This window comes from Onychomys torridus, chromosome 1, assembly GCF_903995425.1.
Source record: "Onychomys torridus chromosome 1, mOncTor1.1, whole genome shotgun sequence".
NCBI classification, from domain to species: Eukaryota; Metazoa; Chordata; class Mammalia; order Rodentia; family Cricetidae; genus Onychomys; species Onychomys torridus.
In genome coordinates, this window is record NC_050443.1 from 139,229,769 (window position 1) to 139,254,424 (window position 24,656).

The window sequence follows — 24,656 nt, forward strand, 5'->3', positions numbered from 1 at the left end:
ATTTGTAGTCTAGATTTTTGCTTCCTTGCCATAGACATAGGAAGAATACAGAAGTAAACTCTAGATGTCTAAGCAGCTGATTGAACAGTGTTCAGAACAGCTTTGAACCAAGCATTCACTGCTCCAGACCCCTGTCTAGGAAGTCAGTCATTCAGTCATGCTTTGGTAGCTCGCTGAAGACTGAAAGATTACAGTTTCTAAAAATGCTTAACTTAAAACAGGATAATATGTGTACGTGCTTTAAAAACCCAAAGTTGATTTTTAATACGTGGAAAGACTGAAACTTGGCAAATGAAGTCTGAATGTTTGTAAGATTAAAATAGTTTCTAAAAGTATGCTGGCTTTAGAAAAGGAACATCCTTAAGAATAAGTTTCTCTTCATCCTTAAGAAGTAGATCTAGAGCAAGGGTGACATTTGCTTCTGAATTTGGTGAGATAATAAACTGATTCTCTGTATTACCACGCAGTACACAAACAACCCTTGTAGAAATCAACACTCTCTTTATTTACTCATCTGCATTACAGTCCAATGATAACAAAAGCCTGGCAGGAGTTAGTCCATTTCTTACATCAGAGGAACATTTTCCATGCATTTAACATGAGTTTTTTTTTTTCCTTCATAATGCAACTGCTATAAGTCAAATTGATTCAATTTAATTAACAAGCATTTATGCAGTGCCCAACTGTGCACAGCACTGTATGAGACATATAACAGAGTGAGAAGATATGATCCCTGCTCCTAAAGAGCTACAGTCTAGATAGGACAGAATAGCCAGGAATGCAAGAAACAATAACCACTGTGAAAAATCACAGAAAATTGGGATAGATGCTACAGTGAGGATACAGATGCAATACTCTAAGGAATTCCATTAGGAGAGTGACATGATTGGGAATAGATGCTAATCTGGACAAGGCAATTGGAGGAAGTGAGTCAAGGACTGGAGAACAGTATGACCATTCCACAACCAGTAGAAGATTGAAGAGGAGGAGTTAAGTCAAAGGTCAAAAGTCTGCAAGTCAACTGCAGGGATGGAGATTGCCTGAGCTCTGGAAAGGGATGGTATGAGCTACAGGTTATGGCCCAAGATGAGGAGGGCACTGAGTGCTATCATTCAGTGAACTCAAAATTTAGATAAACATAATGTTTAAACAAGGATATAAATTAAAGCTCCAACTAAAGGCATTTTTTCCCTAATCTCAACAAAAAAAGTAAAGAACAAACACAGACTACAACAATCGAAATTCAGGGATGATCATTGGAGGTTAAATGAGGAGACTCTGACTGGACATCAGTCATTTGTGCTATCTTCTTTTGTTGAACTCATAAAGGTCCAGTTTGTCTAAGACCCTCATGCCTCCTTATGGTGATAAACTGTTGTTAAGTAATCACTGCAGGGAATGTCAAATCACTTGTAACATTTCTCCTGAAAGGCTTCTTTCTTATCATACTGAATCCAGCTATAAATACAAAGGTGCTGGGCACATGTGAGGGCTGATGGGTAGAAAGACAAAAAAAGGGGGGAAGAATGTTATTTTTTAAAGTGGGCCAATTCTCTTAAAATTAATATTCTATTAAATTATATTATATATAATATTATATGACATTCATATAGGTAAGAAAGAAATCAACTCTATCATACCAATGAATTCATAAGAAAAAGCACACACACAAAACAGTGAGTCAATGAATGATCACAGTGAGTATTTGGTGCAAATAGTTCCAAATATAGAGGGAAAATTGTGCTATTGTATCCCCACTCCCAATTTAAGAAACTAAACACACAGGTGAGAAGAAAGACCATATGAGGAAATACTGACTTTTAAAAAAAGTATCCTATCAATTATACCCAGTAATTTATATCACTAGACCACATCCCCATTTAAACTCAACCTGTTTGAGAACATGTGGGTGAAGTAAGAGAGAAAGCATCATAATCCAGAGAAGTATGTAATATGCTGAGATTCTTCTTGCTTAGGAGAGCTGATGATCCCTTGATAGATGGTCATGACTGTGGCCTTGATGACCCATCAGTGGTAGATCACAGTGCAGCCGTCCCCCAGTGCTAGTCCACTGGCCCTTCCCGTCACAGCTCACTAAATTCAAAGGGGAAGTGAAGAGTACTTCTGGGCCCCCCAGGATATTTGACAAAGTTATTGGCCACCAGCAGCTGCAGCTGTTTAAAATAAGAGAAAGAGAGATGAAAAAAAGGCACATGAAAATTCAGCTCTCGGTGCACATAATGATTCTAAATGAGGTAGTTTAAAATCTATTATCTTCCCAATTTGTTCTACTTTACAACAATATTTGGAATCTTGTAGTCAAAATATCTCTTATATCATTTTACAAAGTTCTCATAAGTTCTGGAGAAAGGAGAAGGAAAGTGATACTTATTTGGTACATAATTACTGTTTATGCAATAAATATAGAAATCCATTTATTTTCATTTTTTCCAGCAAAAGAGTTCCTTTTGTCATTAGATACTCATTACACATTTCTCAATAACTATAAACATCATGGGAACCAGATAATTATTGTGTTGTATATTATATCATTATTTTAAGCAATAAAGATAATAGTAAGTCTTAACTAGAATTTGTGTCATAGAAATCAAGACTTTTCACTCACAATTTTAAAAACTAATCTGGTAAGATTAAATTTCATAGAAGCACTATCAGGATGTTTCTAAGCTCTTATCTCTCAATGAAACTAGGCAATGCTCATCAATCCCCTAAAGTAAACTGCGTCCCAATGGGCAAACACTCTCCAAGTAATTGTGTGGGTTAACTGGAATCATTATGAAGAAGAACAGGCTCACTGCCCTCTCAGCATAGGATAATATTTGCCTAGACTGTGAATATGAATACACTGATTGAACAAACAGAACCTTTGGGAGGGAGTGGGAATGTTTACCACAGAGGAGGGATCAGGAACACTAGTGATTTGGGGACTAGGAAAACCAATAGGTAAACAAGAGATTTGTCAGTCTAAACAAACAGAAATCCTAAACCAATGGAGGGGGAAAAAAGGTGAGAAGCAATAGGATTTACACAGAAAAATCTCTAATGATACAAAAGTTGTCAGGAACAGTTTCTTCTAGAAATGAAAAACCAAGGTAAGGATGAGGTTTCAACTATCTACAAGGCAGTTTGAAGATGGATGGGGAGGAACAAGGTGATGCATTCCAGTAATCCCAGGATTTAGAAGCTGAAGCTGGAGAGTGGAAAGTTCAAGACTCAAGACCAGTCTTGAGATACCTAGGAAGTTTGAGACCAGTCTGAGCCATGTAATGAGACCCTATCTCAGAAAAAAAAAGACAATCAGAGCCTCAGATCAATTTCCCTTCCTAGTAACAATGTATAACTTCTCATATTGCCAGAAGATTTTTTTTTCCTTCCTGGAAAAAGTAAAACAAAGATGTTCAATGTCTAGAACACGGAGTACCACAGTGAAGACAAGAAGCCCATATGAATGACTTATAAGCTTGAAGTTGAGACCCACATCCTCTTCCTCCCATTTTTCTAGGCTGATGGTGATGACTCTTCTGGGACACGTAATATGCATGGGAAGACAAACCTGAAGATACTGACATGGGAGCTCCTGGAGGTCTTTGCCCACTCCCCATATAGACACTCAGAGGATACAAACTTGCTTTGTACCTTGGATATCAGGAGACGCAGACAAGCTGAGGAAGGTTGTGATAGTGACCAGTGTCCGAGGAAGACAACGTAGCATAGGGAAAAGAGACTGTAGAAAGAAGAGAAACTTCAAAAAGAGGAATTAGTATTTTCATGAAGATAAGACATCACTGTCTTTGAGAAGAATGGGATGCCATTCAGATACTAAGATGATTTGGCAAAAGTTAAGTTATGGTGGCTGAAGTGAAAAGAACAAAAGGAATTTTGAAAATTAAAGCTAACAAAAAACAGTAATTGTTAAAGAAAAAGGACAGAGCATAAGAATAAATAGGAATTAAAAAAGTAAACTGGTCCAAGATGCCAAATATTAGGAATTCCATAAGTAGAAAATGGTTGGAAAGAAATCACTAACAAGTAATTCAAGAAAATTCCATGTAGTTAAAGAGCTCCAGTTTCCAGAGTGGTGAAGCCCCCTCTAATGCACACAAGAGATAGGATGTGGAAAAGTGCAATTGGAAGAGTAGCAGAAATTTGGATGTTGAATTGGTGAAATATAGAAAATTATTAATCTTGAGAAAATTAGTATGGATAATAATAATATTCTAATCCAAACAAGTAACATAGGCTTAGAGAGTGGATGTGAAAAGAGCCAAATCCTTCTTTGCATTGGAATCAATAATTAATTGATAATAAAAAAGAAGCGGTAAAGAAACAACAAAAATGTGCAATTTGGAGATGAATATCTCAAGAACCAAGTGAGAGAGCTGAGAAGTTTGTCTTGGTGTAGTTGGGTTGGGAAGCTGAGAACTATGATGATATATTGTGTCCCCCAATATATTATGTACCTTAATAAAACTTATCTGGGGTCAGAGAACAGAACAGCCACTATATTAAACATAGAGGTTAGGCAATGGTAGAACACACCCTTAATCCTAGCATTCCAGAGGCAGAGATCCAATGGATCTCTGTGAGTTCAAAGCCACACTGGAAACAGAGCCAGGAATAGTGGCACACATCTTTAATCCCAACACTTGAGACCTCATATCTTTGCTTGGAAAGGACACATGCCTTTAATCCCAGGAAGTGATGGCAGGAAGCAGAAAGGTATGTAATACATGAGGACCAGGGACTGGAGGCTTTTAAGCTTTTAGACTGGTAAGCAGCAGTTCAGCTGAGATTCGTTCAGGTGAGAACTCAGAACTTTCAGTCTGAGGATTTGTGGAAACAGGATTGGATGATTAGTTGTCCAGGAGAGGTTGGCTGTGGCTTGTTCTGCTTCTCTAATCTTTCAGCATTCACCCCAATATCTGACTCCAATTTTTGTTTTATTTTATTTTGTCTTGTTTTTTATTAATAAGACCATTTAGCAATTCATCTACAGAGAATAGAACCCAACTGTCTAGAGTAAGGGAAAGGGGGCTATTTTTATAAAAGAGTTCATAATCATGTACATCTCTGCAGTGCTCCTATGTAGCAATGGTGAGGAAAAGACTAGTCTGCAAACTGTACATCACTGTCATCAACATAGACTTCTCATGATTGATGTTGCATTTCTGTATGCTAGAAGAAAAAAATATTTTTAAAACTTTAAGCTTAAAGGAGACAAGAGAGCAATCTCTTGAGTCACGCCCTTTGGGACCATCCAGCACTTCCTCCCTTTTCTTAAACAGTTGGGCCCTGTTCAGTGCATTTTGTGTGCATCAGAAAGCTAAACCAGCCTATCTCCTGGGATAGGTCTTCACCAGCTGCAGCTACCCATTATACTCTTGCCCAGATCCAGTTATGGCGGCGGGGTGGTGGGGTGGTGCTATGACCCAAGTGGGCTAGTCTAAAATGAGAGGATCTTACCGAATTTCAAGGAAATATATTCCCTTGCCTTTCTCAGTAAGCTATTCAAATTCGAAGCTCAGTTCTCTTGGTAGTTAATCTGTGGGCCAGGACTTGGATGTGGGTCCAGTACGACCATGGTGCAAATCAGCTACAGTGAAAGCAGCCTGCTCTTGATTGATTCACCTGGAAGTTGGCTCCGTGCTGAGCAGATTCTAAGTGCAGGACTGAAAGTGCAAACTGTGGCTGACTGACGATTCAGACATGTGATCCCAGCTACTTGGGAGGATGAAACAGGAGAATGGCAATTTCAAGGCCACCTGGGCTACATTGTGAGTTTAAGACCTACCTGGTCAACTTAGACCTTGTAAAAATCTCAAAAAAAGACAAAAACAAATGAAAACAACAACGAAAATAAAAAACAAAACAAAACAAAAAACCCACCAGTTTGTAAGAAAGGAAGCATGGACTTTCAGCTCAAAGACAGATTTTGCCCAACACTTACAAGGCCTTGGAGTTTTAACCTCCAGTTCAGCAAAACAAAAACCAAGTGCTCTGAAGCTATACAGGGTCTTATTCATGTGGGTTAGTAAGTACCTCTTCTTAAAATTAAATTGATTTGAGGTGAATATTTTCAAAATTACTTACAAAAGATTAAAGTTCTACTAGGAAGAATTTTAAAGTTAGGAATGGAGTTGTAAATAAAGTTAGGAAAGTTGGAAAAGATTTTCATTCAAGTTGCCATAATTGCGGTGGTGGTAGTGGTGGTGGTGGTGGTGGACCAAGACCTTCATTAGATTTGTCAATAAAAATATCCCTTATTTGAGGAATGGTGCACTGCCTTATCTGCAGGGCATTAGGTCAAACCTCATCACCATAGATACACAAATCTTAGTTGTAATATTGTTCAATAGTGATGGTAAATAAAAAGTCTTTGTGCCCAGTACATTTGCAATTTATTTTTCAGAATATTTACAGCACGTAGCCTGCTATATCTTCAAAAGTAGGCACTCAGCAGTTGGAAGGTCAACTGTATTTCAGACATTGAAGAGGTTTAGAAAGAAGTATAGCCAACCTGCTAACATACAACTGTAATCCTAGTTGTTTGGAAGGCCAATGCCAGAAGTTTGCAAATTCAAGGAAAGCTTTGGCTACAAAGTGAGTACAGGGCCAGCCTTGGAAACACAGTGACAGCCCACACCAAAATAAACAAACACATAGATGTCTGAGAACAAAGTTTTGTAGTACAGTATTAGGTTGACCCTGGCATCAATCCTCAGTGCTGAGAAAAGAATAAAAGTGAAAGGTGCCAAAGACAGAAAACACTTCTGATGATGAAGATGGTGAGTTGAGAAGTGGACTCCTTTGGATCCTCTCGGTTTTCCCACTTATAAAATTAGTCAAAATAAGCCCTAAGGCATTTGCTATTTGCACATGACCAGAAGGAAGTATTCATCATTTTCTGTCAGGTTTTAAGATCACTTTTTCATCTGTGGTCCAAAGTTTACACTGTTGAATTTACCATCTTTTTTCTAACCCCTTCCCATGGAAGAGAAACCAAACCCTTAGACAGAAGCATGGGAATATCTGAAACAGCGGATGGTGGGAATCGTGGGATAAGCTGTTAAGGGCAATGATGCGCTGGCCATCAGGTGCCTTGTATGGAGAAGGGAAGAGTGTACTCTTAGGGACAGAAAACAAACCAAACATGTCTCCAACCTGCTCGAGCAGCTGCCATTTTCTTGTTTCGCATTTTGTTCTCCAAAGCTTGCTACACAATAAAAAAGGAGAGAAGACTACATTCAGATTTCTTCTACTTGACATTGGCAAAGACATTATAAAACATGTATGTATATACTAAATTATATTGTACCATTTTCATCTTCTTTTTTAGATCCAGATTTGCTGCTTTCTGGCCCTTCGCGGTAGCATTGAGATAATAGATGGTCAAACTAAAACCAAAATTAAAATGGAATGAAATAAAATTAACAGCATTTCTCAGTTTCCCATTATCCTGCTTAAGACTATATTAACCAATACTAGCATGAAACTGGATATAAGGTACTTTCTAACCAAAAGGTGATGTTCTGCATGTAAGACCTTAAGTCCAGAGAAGTACAGAGGTGTACTTAGAACCCACATCTGGAGATGCCCAGTGACTTAGAGAGAGGCTAAAGCAAGAGGATTTTGTGTTCACTGGCTAGGCTACATTGCAAATTCAAGGCCAAGTAAGGAAACTCAGTGAGAGCTTGGGGCTACAGTAGCAGGACACTTGTCTAGCATGAGTAAAGCCATAGGTTCAATCCCAATATCACTGAAATAAAGTGTAGTTAAAATTATACATTGACTGTGGTGAAGCCAGAAAGTTGGCGCAAAGGTTTTGGATCTGCCAGCTAGTATGCCATCCACAATTCCACAAGGCCCAACATTAGCTTCCTGGAAGTGTATTATCATCAGTTTAAATTCTAATTACAGCCACCTTCTGAACAATGGCAATAGCAACAATGAAAATGGCAGGTCTGCTGAAGGTTTATACCTTGAACTCACTGTTTGGCCTTTAGTCTTTACAACTAAGGATGCAATCCTCAAGGGCATGCCTTCATTAACATGGATTTGTTTTCTCCCCCATAGAATACAACATTTGCATTTCTCCCTCCCTCAAAAAGAAACTGTTTCACCAAGGAATAATTTTGGATTTTAAATGGCATTTACATTTCTAGAAAAAGCAAATTCCAGCTCAACAATTCTGACAAAATAAATATCCTTATTTACTCTCTGGGAAAAATGAACCAGCAAAGGGGAACTGTAGTAAAAAGGGAAGATGGCTGTTGCTGGCCTTACTACAAATAACTGGAGATTAAACACATTCTCTCTGCCCACCCACATGCCAGAGGATATCCTTTATGAGCCATCTGGTGCTGGCAGCATAATTATTGACACACTTTAGTTGGGTTTATCTCTTATGTGGTTAGCTAGAGTTTGCCTGAAAATTACATATATGAAAACATCTGGGGCAGCATCTGGCATGAAATTGTGTGTGTGAGTGTGTGTGTGTGTGTGTGTGTGTGTGTGTGTGTGTGTGTGTGTGTGTGTGTGTGTGCGTGTGTGTGTCTGTCTAGAATAAGAATTTTCTTGGAAAAGTTGCTGGACATAGGTGAATGTTAATTTCTCTTTCACAAATCATTTTCATTTCTGGGATTCCCTGTGCATCTTAAATGAGTGTGCCTCACGTATATTTCCTTGCCTCACATTCACCAACAGCACTTACAGAAAACAAACCTACATGCTGTTTGAGTACTGAAAACCATCCAAGTGATTTAATATAATCTACTGGGAAATTCAAAATGCTTGTAACATTCTCTAATTAATGGTAATAAAAATCTAAGCCAATTGTTGGGGACCCTTAAAGAAGAACGTGAGACAATGGAGTTTGGGGAAAAGATCAATAGTAAACTGCAATCTGGATTTTAAGTCTGCAACTTAGAGTAAAATGCACCCCTTCGAGAACACCTTCTTAGCCTTCATACTGCTGTTCTCCCTCAGTGTCAAGACCGTTAAACTATGGCTCACACATCAGAGTCAGCGCTCCAGAGTGCTTTCTTTAGTTGCTGAACCAAGAATGCTCTTTACGACTTTAGATGTTTAGGTCATGACCAGTTTTGTCTCTCTTCCTATACTATCTACTTCTGGATCTCTAGGAGTATGCCCTGAGTCTGCCGGATATGCCGAGTTTTGACCATTGGGCCAAAGTGCCCCAGGATAGCTACAGATGAGGCTCAACACCTGTGTAGTCTACAGTGTCAACAGTTTTTGGACACCCTTGAACCATTCCCAACAAGCGACTTTAAGGCTTTGGAGAGTCCCACCAATTCCAAACTTTGTTGGTGCATATGAGCAGAAGGAACCAAAGCAAGAGGCTGTGTGTGCTACACTGCTCAACACTTCATTTGGAGCAGACCGTCCCTGTGCTAATGACAATGTGATTAATGCAGCTATTTATTATGATTATCTTGGTGAAAATCAGACACTGTAGGGTACCTGAAACAACAGCAGCATAAATTCCTGATGTAGTGTGGTGGATTTTTAGACAGGCATTCCAATAGTGTTGTCTTTTTGTTTAAAAGCAAATCTCCCAGCAAATTACAAATGTAGTAACGAGGGCTGCCCTTTGCAGTCTGTCTGTCTGTCTGTCTGTCTGTCTGTATCAGACAAGATCTCATCTGTACTATTAAAGACACATGGGAAACAAAGACTCTGATGTGTGAGCCATAGTTTAACGGTCCTTGACACTGAGTTAGTATCTCTCGCACATAGAAGGTGTTGGCAAGTAAAGGTGTAGACACTGAATTTACTGGAAAGGGTCTGCCTGTGTCCCAACAAGCATGTCAGTCATTTTTGTTAATTTATAAAAGTGAATATGGCCTTGTTCTCACCATTTTCTGTGACTATGACCACAAAAATGGCCACGAGGAATGGTCACAATAACTGGGTCAGCATCCAGCTTGTTTATTTCAAGCCAGTTGAAGTTCAGCTCTAATTTTTGTTCCTTTCACCTTTAAGTTCAATTTTGCACAACAACCTTGTGGGTACAGCATCCCTGGAAGTAGCTTCATATGCATTGCGCTTGTCCTAAAGCAGCAATTATTCCAGATTTTCTCATTGAGAGGGGCTGGCAGGTGAAGAAGAGAGTGTCTCTCTTAATTCTTCCAGAATGCGAATATTTTGTACTGCTGAAGCCCCAAGTGAAAGGAAAATAGGAACAAAATCCTTCTGCTAAATGCCCTTTTGTAAGTCCCTCTGACTTTGCAGGGATAGTCTAGGATAACTGGGAGACGCTCTGCTCCTCTGATTCTGTTACTATGGATGCATAGTTATTGACAGCCCTCTAAGAAAAAAAAAATGGGGTAATTTTTAATGCTCCTTAGGCCTTTAGCCCTAAAATATAGCCTTGAGGGTTCCCAAGGGGAATATTCACACAGAGGCTCATCATTTCTGTATTCACAGCCATCTGCTTTATGGAGCAAGAGGTGGGGGCCATGCTGTGAAAGGAAACTCAACATGCTGATTAGATTTAGCAGTTAGCATTTATGTTTCCCTTGCTTTAGATGTTTACTGATAATTATTTTGGTTACTTAGGAACAAATCTTATAATCTAGGGAGGCAGAGACTGACGCAGATGGCTGCAAATCACATCCAGCAGGAGCAGAAGATGGCTCACATCGTTTAGCGCCCACCACCATGTAGTCAGCACTGGAGGGGAAGGGACTCAGATGGAGCCTGAGAACAAACACATACACCATCACCAGAATGACAGCAATGACCAGGCCAGGGTTAGAAAGCTGCCTCAGGATCTTCGCCATCCAGCTTGGAAAGTCATGTTCCAGGGTCTCACCGATGACTTCGAACATTCTGTTTTTGCCACTGGCGGTAGTAGTAGGGGTTGAATTTAAAACAAAGGTAGAAAATATGGTTACGGTGAGATAAGAAAACATTTCTCTAGCACTGCATAGGTTCTCTTGTGGGTTAAGGATCTAACAGTAAGCTGCATAATCTAATACTCTGACAACATCTTGTTAACAGAAGAGTATAATTTGAGCAGAGCAGTCCTGTCCCAATACACGTTCAGAGCAAAGCACTTAGGAAAATTACTCACAGCTTCAGAAGAATTTTTAATATTCTACTTCTAAAATGTTGATTGAATGGTATTTTATGTGTGGCAAATAAATCGTTCCCAAGGCAGCTGCTCTGGGAGGAAGCTCTCTCTGAACTCACTACGCAGTACACTCAGCTTTTAATTGGCTTTGGAAATGAACACAAGAAACAGACTGGTGGAATAAAACCTACAAATAATCCAACATCTCATTCCACACCACTGCTTCTGCTCATTGCCCACCAGACTTCATTTATCAGAGATCTAAACCGTCAGCCACACTCCTGGAGGAGGAGCCCTTCACCCTCAGGTCTCTGATGCTGGACAGTTCCCAGCAAAAAAACAGTGAAGGGTTTAGGTTCTAGGAAAATCAGCTCCTCTGAACTAGAAGAGAGAGAACAGAATGTTTTAACTTAGTGTGGAGTGTCTAGAATTGGTGAAATATTCATAGTGCCAAGTTACTTCCTTTGAATATGTATATTGATCCTACTAAAAAATAGTGAATGTTGTATTTCACAGAAAAGCGAAATTGGCATATTTTCAGTTTAAAAGTTAATGTAGTATTATATATGTCTACTTTTGGTTTTTAATCTTTTTTAAATATATTTTTTATTAAGAGATTTTCTATTCCTTTTATGTACCAACCACAGATTCCCTTGCCCTCCCTCCTCCCACTCCCTAACCTTTTCCCCTAACCCACCCCCCATTCCTACCTCCTCCAAGGAAGGTCTCCCATGGGGAGTCAGCAGAGCCTGATATATTCAGTTGAGGCAGGTCCAAGCCCCTCCTTTCTGCACCAAGGCTGTGCAAAGTGTCTCACCATAGACACTAGGTTCCAAAAAGCCAGTTCATGCACTAGGGACAGGTCCCGATCCCACTGCCTGGGGGCCCCCTTTCTAATCTTTTAATATTTAAACAAAATGGATATGCTGCACAATTCTCAGATCAGATGGAGATTTTTCCCACTTCAGATTGGACTAATACTATCTTTCCACAGGCATGGTGTGACCCCAAGTAGTTATCAGATTATGGATTATAGTATTTTCCTTTACTAAGGAAAGGTAAGAGCTGACACATAAAATCTAACTGTAAGTAACTAATTGTGATAGTAATATCAAACATTGTGCTCACTATTACAGCCCCACATTCCTTAGTGTATGACCTCAGATTGAGACCTCTAAAAATGAACAAATGATCATGAACAAACAAAAAAATATGCCAAAATTTTTGGTGTTATTGTTGTAGCTCTTCGAGAGTATGAGCAGTATTTAATTGCTAAATATTTCTAAACTTTTCACATTATATAGGATGATTGTTTTGCAGGAAGAAAAATTTTAAATTGCCACAATATAAAGAGAAGAGCAGGAGAAACTGAAGACCTATAAACCATTCGGAATTATTGATGAAGATGTGAGGAGGCTATCAGATTGGAGGAAACATGGCTGAACAATGAGAAATATTTTCTTTATACTGTTATCAAAGAAATAGTTTTTAAATTACCAACAGTTTAAATTAAATCCCCTTAACAACAGTTTTAACAATCTTCTAGAAAACTTAGCAGAATGTGCTGGAAAAGCTCTTCAAACTGTTTTGTTGCTTTTGGTAAGATCGCCATTTTTACTATGTTAATCCTGCCTATCCATGAGCATGGGAGGTCTTTCCATTTTCTGACATCTTCTTCAATTTCTTTTTTCAGGGACTTAAAGTTCTTGTCATATTGGTCCTTCACATGCTTAGTTAGAGTAATCCCAAGGTATTTTATATCATTTGTGGCTATTGTAAAGGGTGATGTATCTCTGATTTCCTTCTCAGCCTGTTTGTCTATTGTATATAGGAGGGCAACTGATTTTTTTTTTTTAGTTGATCTTGTATCCTACTATGTTGCTGAAGGTTTTTATTAGCTGTATCAGTTAAATTTTTGGGTTCACTCATGTATACTATCATGTCATCTGCAAATAGGGACAGCTTGACTTCTTCCTTTCCAATTTGTATCCCCTTAATCTCCTTATGTTGTTTTATAGCTCTGGCTAGAACTTCAAGTACTATATTGAATAAGTATGGGGAAAGGGGACAGCCTTGCCTTGTTCCTGATTTTAGTGGTATTGTTTTGAGTTTCTCTCCATTTAATTTGATGTTGGATGTTGGCTTGCTGTAGATTGCCTTTATTATGTTTAGGTATGTTCCCTGTATTCCTGATCGCTCCAAGACCTTTATCATGAAGGGGTGTTGGATTTTGTCAAATGCCTTTTCTGCATCTAGTGAGATGATCATGTGGTTTTAGTGCATGAGTTGGCTGTTTGGAACCTTGGGCTTACACAGGGACCCTTTGCTCAGCCTGGAAGGAGGGGACTGGACCTGCCTGTACTGAATCCACCAGGTTTAAATGAATCCCCAGGGGAGTCTTGGCCCTGGAGGACATGGGAATGGAGGGGAGGAGATGGGGAGAAGGTGAGGGTGGGGGCGGGAGGGGGGAGGACAGGGGAACCCATGGCTGATGTGTAAAATTAAAACACAAATATAATAATAATAATAATTTAAAAAAAAAACAAAACTTTTTTTTGCATGGATGAGTGAGCTGTAGTCATCTTAGCTGAAAACACACCAGTAGCCTGAGAACAACAACACAGCACTAGTGTCCTCAAATTCAAATCTAAGGACAAAATTCTAGTTTCATGTTAACCTCCTTCAAATTCACTGTTGCTGGTTTGCTGCCCAACCAGGCACCAGATGTGGTCTAAAAGCCTTCCCTCAGCAGGAGGGTAATACCTCAAAACCCAGTTCCTAAGGGTAGCAAACCATAGGGAATGTGATTCCTGGCCTCATTCTAGAACACCCATATCCTTTCTGAACCTTGCAGTGAGTGTTGGGGAGGCAGGCCCACTCAAGGGTTTGTGTGGGGGCAAGGGTTAAGCATTGGTGTGCTCCAAAAGAAGGAAGCTGCAGGAAACCAATGGGAAACAACATACCCCTTTCTGATACTCCACTGAAAACATGCAGTACTTTCTGATCTCAAAATATTGATATTCATAGTCATTTCATCTAAATGTGCCAATCAGAAATTCATGGCAAAATCATTGCATGTTTTTGCCCAATAATTCAAGTCTGAATGCAGCTGTGTCATGACCCAGCTTAGCATTTACATTTCCCTCACTTTGCATAAGAGAGCAAAGGTTCTTTCCAGTGTTTTGCTGGGGAGGATGAAGATCAACTTCTTAGTACAAGGTAAAAACATCTTTAAAGTATACCTTAGATACAAAATCACATGGGTAAGTTTCATTTGATGGAAGACCTTTCAAGGGCTTGTTATTTGAATTTTGTTTTCAGATTAAGATGTCAGCTTCAAGACTGCAATTTCCTATTAAGTCTCCAGGTGTCACTGTCTGCATTATATATTTCAGCCTACTTGCCGACAGATATGTGGGCATATGTATGCTTGCACATGCATACACAGTATACAAGCAAACACATAGAGAAAGAGAGACAGATGTACAAGGCTTATCAATTTCAGTTTCTCAAGTCTGGTAGACACCAGCTAGTTCTGAACTATTCTCAGAATAACAACTAAGGCAATTATTGGTGTGAAAACATTCCCCTTTTATACTTGATCTTAGGCAACAAACCTTCTGACAAGAAATCTCGAGTATGACAGCACAAAGGGAAAATTCTATTTGACCATTAGAGCCTCTTCATATCAAATGCATGCTGACCAGTAACAACCTGTAGAGATAACTGGTGGACTCATGATAGGCTCAAGAGTAGCCTTTGAAGGAAAGAAATCTTGTCCTCAAGATCCCAAAGACATGGCTTCTTGATGTGTGTTGTAGGAAACTATAGAAAAGCTAATTCCTGAATCTTGCTTACTGATTTGAGTAACCTGTAGGTAGAAACCAGATGTGGAACTAAGGAGCATTCCAACTTTCAATTCAATCACAATGTATACAACTCTCTAATAATGATGCCACTTCTTACTTAATAGGTGGGCATTCTATTTTCTCAAGGTCCACATGAAATCTAACCATATCTATATGTGGATAGGATGATGTTATAACAGCAGGCAAACACTTGTGTCTAGACTAGTATAGTCAAGTGTTGATCTTGGCTCTCCCCAATATGGAAACAGTAGGACTCGGCATCTACATTGCATCCTTAGATGAGACAATAGATGGAAATGATCTGAGATGTTCCATGTCACATGATGACATGAGTACCAAAGAATCTCTTTTCGACCAATGACAAATGTCATGTTTGAAAAGCCTATACAATGAATAGCCATTCCCACTTCAACCCCAAAGGAATACTATGCTTAAGTCAAATCTGAAATACAAGAGACCTGAAGGGCCCACAATCAAAAGATGGTGGGAGGGAGACGATCATGTACAGGACGGGCATGGTGGACAGGAAGAGGATGAGCAGCAGCATGCCAAGGTAGAAGTTGTTTGATCTGGAAGCTTTAAAGACTCTGGCCTCAGGAACATTGCAGCACATCACAGCCCAGCACTGGAAATACATGGATGTGTGGAGTCGGAGGATGTTAATGCCTGGAAGGCTAGGGGCAAAGAAGGAGCCCATCCTAGAAAAGAATCAGAACACTGCTCAATTCCATCGCTAAATTGCACACAATCTGCTCATTTTACATTGCTCCCCTTACCAAAATCAAAAACCATGTTGTTAGACACAATCATAAAGATGTTGTCTATAAATAGTCCTGACAACCCTACTCCTACCTTCTAAATATGTTTTTACTATTTCCCCTTTCTGTGTGTATTTTATGTAATTATTCCATAGAAATTGTCATAAACTAAATCTGTTTCATTAGCAAATGCAAAAACCAAGAGTAAACAAATGTTATGATTCTTTTGATTCCTTATTTTTTCTGTTGTTAGTAAACTCAATTCCCTCCAATATTCCTATCACTGACTAGCATATTTCAAAATAGAAGTTTTCAAATGATAGACCTTTAAGGGCTCCCATTCTGTTCAAATAAACTGTACATTTGGATTAGTCACTTTTTTCCACAGATAATTGCTGCTAGTGAATGAGAAAAAAATGTATTCTAATGTTATTTTCTTCATAGTAACTATGGTGCTTTAGAGCTTATGGGAGAGATATTGATATCTAACTATAATGCATTCATTGAAATCCATTTAAATTTAGTTGTTATTAATCTAGAAAACACACTGATTTGTGTGTCTGACTTTTCAAAATTTCTGTAAAATATTATTTTGAACTGAAACTGCTTAGGTAATGTCATTTTTACTTGATGTCTTAGTTGGTCACTTCAGAAAAAAAAAATAATTTCAGTTTAGTTTGAGGAGAAAGCTCATTTGCTCAGTAATATGAGTTTCAATATATCAGTTTAAAACCAAAAAGAACTCTGTACTTATTTAATAGAGGGGAGCCCTATTTTTTAACTGTCCCAACTATAATAAAGCCTTTAGAAGTTCAGTTTTAATAGTTTGTACTTCCTTAGTGCACATAATAGCTGTTTAACTAAGTGTGATATCTTCCAATTGCCAACCTGACACAAGCTAGTATCAGCTGGGGAAAGAATATCAATGAGGGATTGTGGTGATGTTTTGTGTATGATCTAACAAATAAAGCTTGCTGAAAAATCAGAGAAGCAGAGCAGCCAACCACTAGTTCTTCCCTCTACGAAATCCTCAGCCAAAAAGAGCCCTGAGCTCCTTTCTCCTCCTCCACCTTATGTCCAGTCATATGTCAATATCACTTCCTGTCTCTACCTCCCTAGTGCTGGGATTAAAGGCACAAGATCTTAAGTGCTGGAATCAAAGGTGTGTGCCACCATTTGCCTGGCTCTGTTTCTTTTAGAATGGATCAGTCTTGTGTAGCCCAGAGTGGCCTTAAACTCATGGAGATCTGTCTGCCTCTCCCTCCTGATTGCTGGAATTAAAGATGTGTGCCACCACTACCTGGCCTCTATGGCTAACTATTGCCTGGCTTTTCCCTCTGATCTTCAGGAAAGCTTTATCTGTTAGATCACAAACAAAATATCACCACAAGGGATTGTTCAGATCAGGTTGACTGGTATTATCTTGATAACATTTATTAATTTGGAAAGACTTGCCCACTCTGGGTGGCACCATTCCCTAGGCAAGGGATCTTGAACTGAAGTAAGATGAGCACATGTATTTATGTATTCATTCACTGTTCTCTGCTTTGTATTATAGATAGAATATGACTAGCTTTTTCAAGTTCCTGCTACCTTGACATCCCCGATATGAGGGGCTGTCACATGGAATTGTGAGCTATAATAAGTCATTGGTTCTGTGAATTTCTTTTGTCAGGGTATTTTAATCAGAACAGCAAGAAAAACTAAGAAACTAAGTCAATGAAAATTTTGTATTCTAAAGAGACTTTTTTTAAGTAGGAAAAAGAAGTTATCTTATTGCACTTGAACCATCCTAAAGTTAATCCTTTCCTTTGAAAAGTGAAATCTTACCACAATTTCAATTATCTTGTTTGTAAGATGCCAAGCAACAAATATGAATGATGTCATAATGAACTGACTGCAAACTTTGTAAGAAGTTATTTTTTAATGGGAAGATAGATTTTAAAACATAACTGTGTACCTTTGAACATATCACTGTGTAACTAGCAAGAGAGAAGTTGGCACTCAAAAAATAATAAGTTACTAATTGTCCCAGTTAATTAGAATTACAAAGCTTAGCCCCCCAGGGCTGATCAGGTCCACCTTGTTCTAAAACTCAGGGTTGTGTATGTGACTTGTTAGGACCAATAAAAGATGATTACATATAAGATACCTCAGTGCTGGGTGAAAACTTTACCAGTCCTATGTAGTTGTGTGTTCTTCTCTTCCAACTGCCCTGAGAGCAATGTTCCAGGTAGAGGCTATTCCATCAGTAAACATCTCTAAAGTAAGGATAAGGCAGGGGATCAGAGTGCTCCCTCAGCCCATACCAGATATTTTATTTTTCTAAGTTGTGAAAATGTGAGGTGCTTTGTTTCATTTATGTACAGCCCAAGTCCATGACAAAATTTTGCACACAATTCAAAAATCTAAGTTTTCCTAAAACTACCTACCTCTGTGTGTATGTACATGTATACACATGCTATATGTAAATGATTTATACGACTAGAGGAATGTCCATCATAAAATCTTGCCTCTTCCTCTATAATCCATTTGTGGTTGAATGTGAGATAGTTATGTTAGGCATAATTATGACTTAATTATTGTTTTCATTTGGAAGTTAAGCACAATATAGGGAGATAGGATTGTGTGTCAATTTGACAAGAAGTGGACTTCTGATGAATACTCTTGCTTGTCAACTTAACTACATTTGGAAGTAACCAAGACCCAAGCAACTTGGCATACCTGTGAAAGATTTTTCTTAATTAATTAGATTATTTGAGCTGGAAGACCCAGGGTAAACCTGCATCATTTGAAATCAGGAGATCCACCTCAAATCTGAGCCACACCTTTTGGCTTTTCTATGAAAAGAACATAGAAGAAGGAAGCTGTGCTTTCTGTCTGCTTGCCCTCGCTCTCACTGGCAAGTTCAAACATCCTGAGGTATCTTTCCCTGGTGTTAGTACCTACTTCTTTGGAATTCCAATGTTAACTGAAAACTTGCAGCTGTATAAGACCTTGCTGAGACTCCAGCACCAGATTGGGACTGCTAAGACATCCGGTCTCATGGCCTGAACTCTCACTAGATTCACTAGATTGTTGGCCTTTCTGTCAAGAGACAGCCATTGCTGGACTACTCAGACCACAGCCTGTAAGGCACTCTAAAAATCACATATATGTATATTTCATTCTCTTAGTTCTGTTCTTTAGAGAACCCTGACTAATACAATAGGTATACAATAATTTCAAAAGAAACATGGACATGATGAGCACATGACTTGACAGGCATAACCTAGAAAAGCCAGTCCTGGCGCAATAATGCCTCAGTCTTAACGGTCACCTCATCTTGGTCTGTGACTTATAATCATCTCATCCCACTAAGTCTCTTACCCAGACCTAATGCCATCATCTGTCAGCTAAAAACATCATTACACCATCTTAGCTTCATAAAATGACTTTCTTCTAAGATGATAACAGCAAAGGGAAGCATTTTTATTTGGCCTGTCTTGCTGCTCCAGGGCCATGCATGTATCCTGTAAATTACTCCACCCCGAACACCTGAGAAAATGAGGGGAGAAAGGTGACAGTCTGGATGGAGGATACCCAATGGATCTGACACTTTTCTCCCTCACACCACCATTTAATATTTACTGCCTTTCTATATTCTGCTCTTTTAAAAGTATTATGTGCTTTTCCCATTTCAGCATATTACAGAAAGGTATGGTATTTAGTTTTAAACTAAGTGTGCAAATGAAGGTATATTGATCATTAAGTTAAATCACAACAAATGTTTTCACTTTAACGATACTTGTGTAAGTAATCTGCAATCTTCAGCAACTCTTAAAGAAATAATTGAATGTTTCAAGTCACAAGCCAATAGAATGGAACATAAAATTCCCTATCATGTTTTGATTATTTTAAAAGAAAATGTCTAATGGGCACTAGCTCCTCATGTTTAGAAACTAACAGAATCATGGTGTGTGTGGACCCTGTGCAGAAAGAATCTGCTATTCTTACATGTTACTCCCCCATACCTTCCTACCATACCACATCCCACCCCCTCACCAACTTCCTGGAAGTTAGGCAAAGAATATCCATGAAAAATACTAATCTCATGGTAAGTAATAGAATAATAGTTATTTTGCCTCTGAAACTCAGGGATGTGTCTTTCTTTGTTATACTCACAAAACACAAATCACTTCTTGAGTTATTAAGATCTGGAGGGATCTGTTTCATTTATGCACAGCCTACTTGAGTCTAATACAAAATTTAGTATATCATTTAAAATCTAGACTTTCCTAAAATTACACACCCTTGTACCTAAAGTCCTAATCAAATTCACTGCAAGCAAGCCTGAGCAGTGTAGAAGAATAGACATGAAGTGATAATACAAAGACTTCAAGCATGCAGTTTTCTGTTCATTAACAAACTGTAAATATATATATATATATATATATGTATATATATATATATATATATATATATTATCAGTATTGTAGTATGAACAATAGCAGACTAGTCACAAAATTACAGGCAAAATCAATCAGGGTAGCAATTACAAAGGCTTTTCTGACAATAAAAGCGATTTCTAGATCATTCTGTTGTGCTAGCTCTGAAAAAACAATACACATTCAACTTAAGTCTGCACTGGTGGCATCACCAGTCCAGAGGCATTGATGGCATTGTATGGATGCTGCAGGTAGGAGGAACAAGTTTTGCATCAGTCTAGTAGCTGCACTACCCACTTTCTGCCATGGAAGATGCTTCTCCTCTGGGAGGTAAAAAAGATCAGAACCTATAGGAGCTGCTCCCTCCCTCTGTTGAGCCTGTGAGTACTCAGGTTAGCTCCCCTTGTCATTCTTCCCTACATGAAGAATAAAGGATGTGTTGTACTCCTTAGTGACTCTCTGGACACAGGAGCCATATTTTCAAAACACAGAAAGTAAGGAAGGGAACAGGAATTATATTCTTAACCGTGTCTGACCTGACAGCCAAGAAAAATATTTTTATATTCTGTATTTTTTGTACTGGTTCACCTTTGGAGGCAGAAATTCAACAGGTCCCACTGGTGGAATGATGGAGGCTTGGGAGTGACCCCTAGTTTACTGAAGCAAAATGGCTTTTCTGTTTGCAGAGGGCTCCAGGCTCTATCAACACTCACTGGGTCTAATGATTCTGATTGACAGATTTGAATGATATATGAAACTAATTTAAGAAAGAAACAGTAGCTGAAGCTATCCTGGCACCTGTGATAGGACAGTGGTGTAGTTAGTACAATGCTGCCTTCAGCACATGTCCTTAGGAAGACAAAATAGCTTGACTATAACTGCCTGTGGGTTGGGATGCTCAGCAGAGAATGACAGATTCTAAGACACATCATCCCCACATGAATTGCATGCTGTGATTCAATTTTTAAACTCAAGACTGGCTTTCACTCTATCAACTTATCATAACCTGTCAGAATTTAGAGTGAAAATGCCTCCACTTAATAGAACATATGACACAATCTTTTCACATCAAAATAAAAATTCCCTTGTGCAAATGGCCCTGTTCAACACCTTATGAAGTGAAGATCTTCTTTTTAACTTGAACTTCCTAAAATAATGTTGTATCTAGATCTAGAAGCTGCGGGATTTGGTAAGATTTTTTTCAAGTTATCAAATATGCTTTTAGTGTGTTTAATAGTGACAAGAAAATATTATCAGGTGTTTTTTTCAAAAGTCATGTACAGCAACATAGTTCATTCCTTATAGGTGCTAATGTGATTGACCATTGATGAGTGACAGTTTCCTGTTCAATCTTGGTGTGACAGGATGTAAGAAGAGAATATTCAAATCAGTCCATCATAAGGAGCACAGACTCCCAATTTTTATTGAAGGAGAACTCTGCCAAACAAGCTGATGATTTAAAATATGGAAAAATTAAGCTCTCTATACCACCCATCTCTAGGAAAATAAAGAGCTGGAATCCACAGAATGGGGTCTTCTCTACACCTAGCTGAAATTCCTTCTACAGCAATGACCTTGGAGACTTTCCCTATGTATTTAAATGTCCACCAGCTGACATACCAGATCATGCCTTGGTTGAAGATCAGAGCGAGGACATTGCCACTGATGTCAAATTCTGTGTAGGAGGGCTAAAGGAAAAAAAACACACACACACGCTTGATTAGCACTTCAAACTGAAAGCAATCAGCAAGTGGCTTCACATCAGAACACCTAAACCCACTACTCCCCTTCAATGACAGTAGCAGAATAATGACTAGAATACATAGAATGAGAAGGATGTAATGCTTTTCAACACAAAGACTCATTTTCAAAGTCAGTCATAGGGCTGGCAAAATGGCTTCATTGGTGAAGGTGCTTGCTGCCCAGCATGACAACTTGCATCTAATCTTGAGGCCCACATAGTGGGAAGAGAAAAACAAAAAAACAGTAACAACAACAAAAATCTCTTAACCTGTTCTCTGACCTCCACACATGTACCCATGGTATATGTGTGACATCCCCAAATGAGAGTATGGCAGGGCACTGTCTTCTACCTGAATGATGAAAGTAAAAACTTCATCTGGTCATTAGAAACAGCTTGACAATACCTTTTGAAGGCTTTTACAATCCCACTTTCTCTGATCTGGTAAGTCTATTTGTAGGAATTTGTCTTAACAATGTTAACTGAAATGCTGATAAATTTTAATGAGGCGTGATGAAACCATTTAAGTGGCCAACATTAGATACATACAATATACTTGTACCATAATATATTGTTGCTGATATCTTTGGCCAGTTTAAAAGGCTATTATATCAGTGAAAACTGTGCTCTAATGTTAAACAAAAATATATAATGGTCTACTATTTAGTATATTCATGTATTATTCTTTAAGAAATCCTGTGTGGAACTGTAAGTAGAAAAAAGACCAATAAGTCATCAGCAAATGGGAGTGACACAGAGATTTATATATTTAACATTTTTTCAACAAAAATGTGAATTAACTTTATAATAAAGTAAATATAGAAAGAAAATATATAGAAAATACTAAACTGAATGCCTAGTTGCCATGTCATAAACAACCCTGTCCAGCTCAGGGCAGCAACTTCAAGCTGCTCTTGCATTAAGGCCCTCCAATAGTATTAGACATCTGTCCAAGGGCAACCCAGAAAAGGGCTTCCTGTTAATACATGAGCTATCCTATTAGGAAAGTTTCTAAATCAATGGACTTCATGCTAATTAGCATGCTTAATACAATTGACTCCTTCTTCATTTGAGATAGAGAATTCAGGGTAGACTAACAAATTGAGCATAGAAATTAAGAGGGCTAGGAAGAGTGCATGAGAGAAACATGGAGTATGGCAGGTTCCTAACAGCAGTGCAGATCCTACTCTCTTCAGTCCCAATAACAACTCCATCCCTCAACATATGCATACATACATATACATATATACATACATATAAATAAACACATATATTAGCATGCACACATTAATAAACAAATACACGCATACTCATATATATATGCATATATCCACACATGCACATCCATCAACATACATGTACACATATATACATACATACTCATGGGTACATATACATAAACATACCACAGTGACCAGAGAGTATCTCAATTTTTGTATGCATGAGAACTCAGAGGCGATATGGAAATAAAAGGGTGCAAGGAGAGGATAACCAGAATGTATTATATATGTAAAATTGGCAAAGAACTAAGTTAAATAATATCAGAAGACACATGTAAGAAGATATAATAGGTCTTTAATTTGAATGCCCAAAAAAATCCCTATTAATGCCTCTTGTCAAAACTCTTACAAATTCAAGCCTCATTTATATTACTTTTCCCAAAAACAATATTATTTTTCCTTTACAACTTAAAAATGTTGACAGTCTACCTTGAAACAGATCCAGGACACAAACAGCAAACATGACAGAGTAATAATGCTTAAACAAGATAAAATGGTAAGATGAGACCTAATGAAGAACAGCCCTGTGTGTTCAATAAGGAACAAAGATGACCTGGGCAACTTCAATATAAACTTATTCAAGACAGTGCTAGAGGATATATGTAAAGTATTTAGTCTGAAGTTCTTTTGGGAGCAGAGCATAATATTCACAGGATACAAAAGGTTTAGCCTAAAGCTTGTGTTCTAAAATCAACAATAAAAAGTGTCTTTCACCTCAAGTCTATGGGAGTAGAGCTCTAACTTAGCTGATAGAACACTTACCTCACATGCACAAAACCCCACCTATGTACCCTAGCCCCAGGATAAAATAGGCATGGTGTGCATGCCTGCAATCTGAGCACTTGGGAGGCAGAGGCAGGAGGATCAGAAAGTTTAAGATCATTCTCAGCTACACAGCAAGTCAGAGGCCAGCTTTGGATATGTAAAACCCTGTACAGATAGATGAAAAAGGGGAGAGAGAGAGAGAGAGAGAGAGAGAGAGAGAGAGAGAGAGAGACAGACAGACAGAGACAGACAGAGAGACAGAGACAGAGAAAGACAGATAGACAGACAGAGACAGACAGAAAGACAGAGACAGAGAGACAGAGACAGACAGAGAGACAGAGGCAGAGAGACAGAGACAGACAGAGACAGACAGAGAGACAGAGGAAAGAAAATAGAAAAAAGAAAAAAGAAGGAAGGAAGGCAGGAAGGAAAGAGAGGGGAAAGGAGGAAGTACCTTTCTCTGGACAATCCAATCTCCAGATCTTTCCATTCACTGCTTTGTTCTATACTTTCTAAGCTTTTTTGCCTGGAGCTTGATTTTTACCCAGAGCCTGTGTGATTCCAAAACACATTTGAAAACTGCTCAGTTGGGTGGTCTGCACCATCTGTGGCCTGGAACAGCTTCTTATCGTCATTTCAAGAATCAAACCTTCAACTGTGGTCTCTTTTGGTAGCAGGATTTAACCAAGTATGGGACATG

At 38.6% G+C, this 24,656-nt stretch overlaps 1 protein-coding gene across 1 annotated transcript in view; it reads right to left on the reverse strand.

Moving 5' to 3' along the window:
- Window positions 1-2,151: 2,151 nt before the first annotated feature.
- Window positions 2,152-24,656, reverse strand: part of Tmc1 (transmembrane channel like 1) — a 129,522-nt gene continuing 107,017 nt past the window's right edge. The window contains exons 15-20 of the mRNA XM_036178658.1: window positions 21,791-21,858; window positions 15,444-15,683; window positions 10,759-10,884; window positions 7,337-7,415; window positions 7,183-7,234; window positions 2,152-2,174 (exon numbers count right to left, since the gene is read on the reverse strand). Coding sequence (XP_036034551.1) covers window positions 2,152-2,174; window positions 7,183-7,234; window positions 7,337-7,415; window positions 10,759-10,884; window positions 15,444-15,683; window positions 21,791-21,858 — 588 coding nt within the window. The remainder of the gene's footprint in view (window positions 2,175-7,182; window positions 7,235-7,336; window positions 7,416-10,758; window positions 10,885-15,443; window positions 15,684-21,790; window positions 21,859-24,656) is intronic.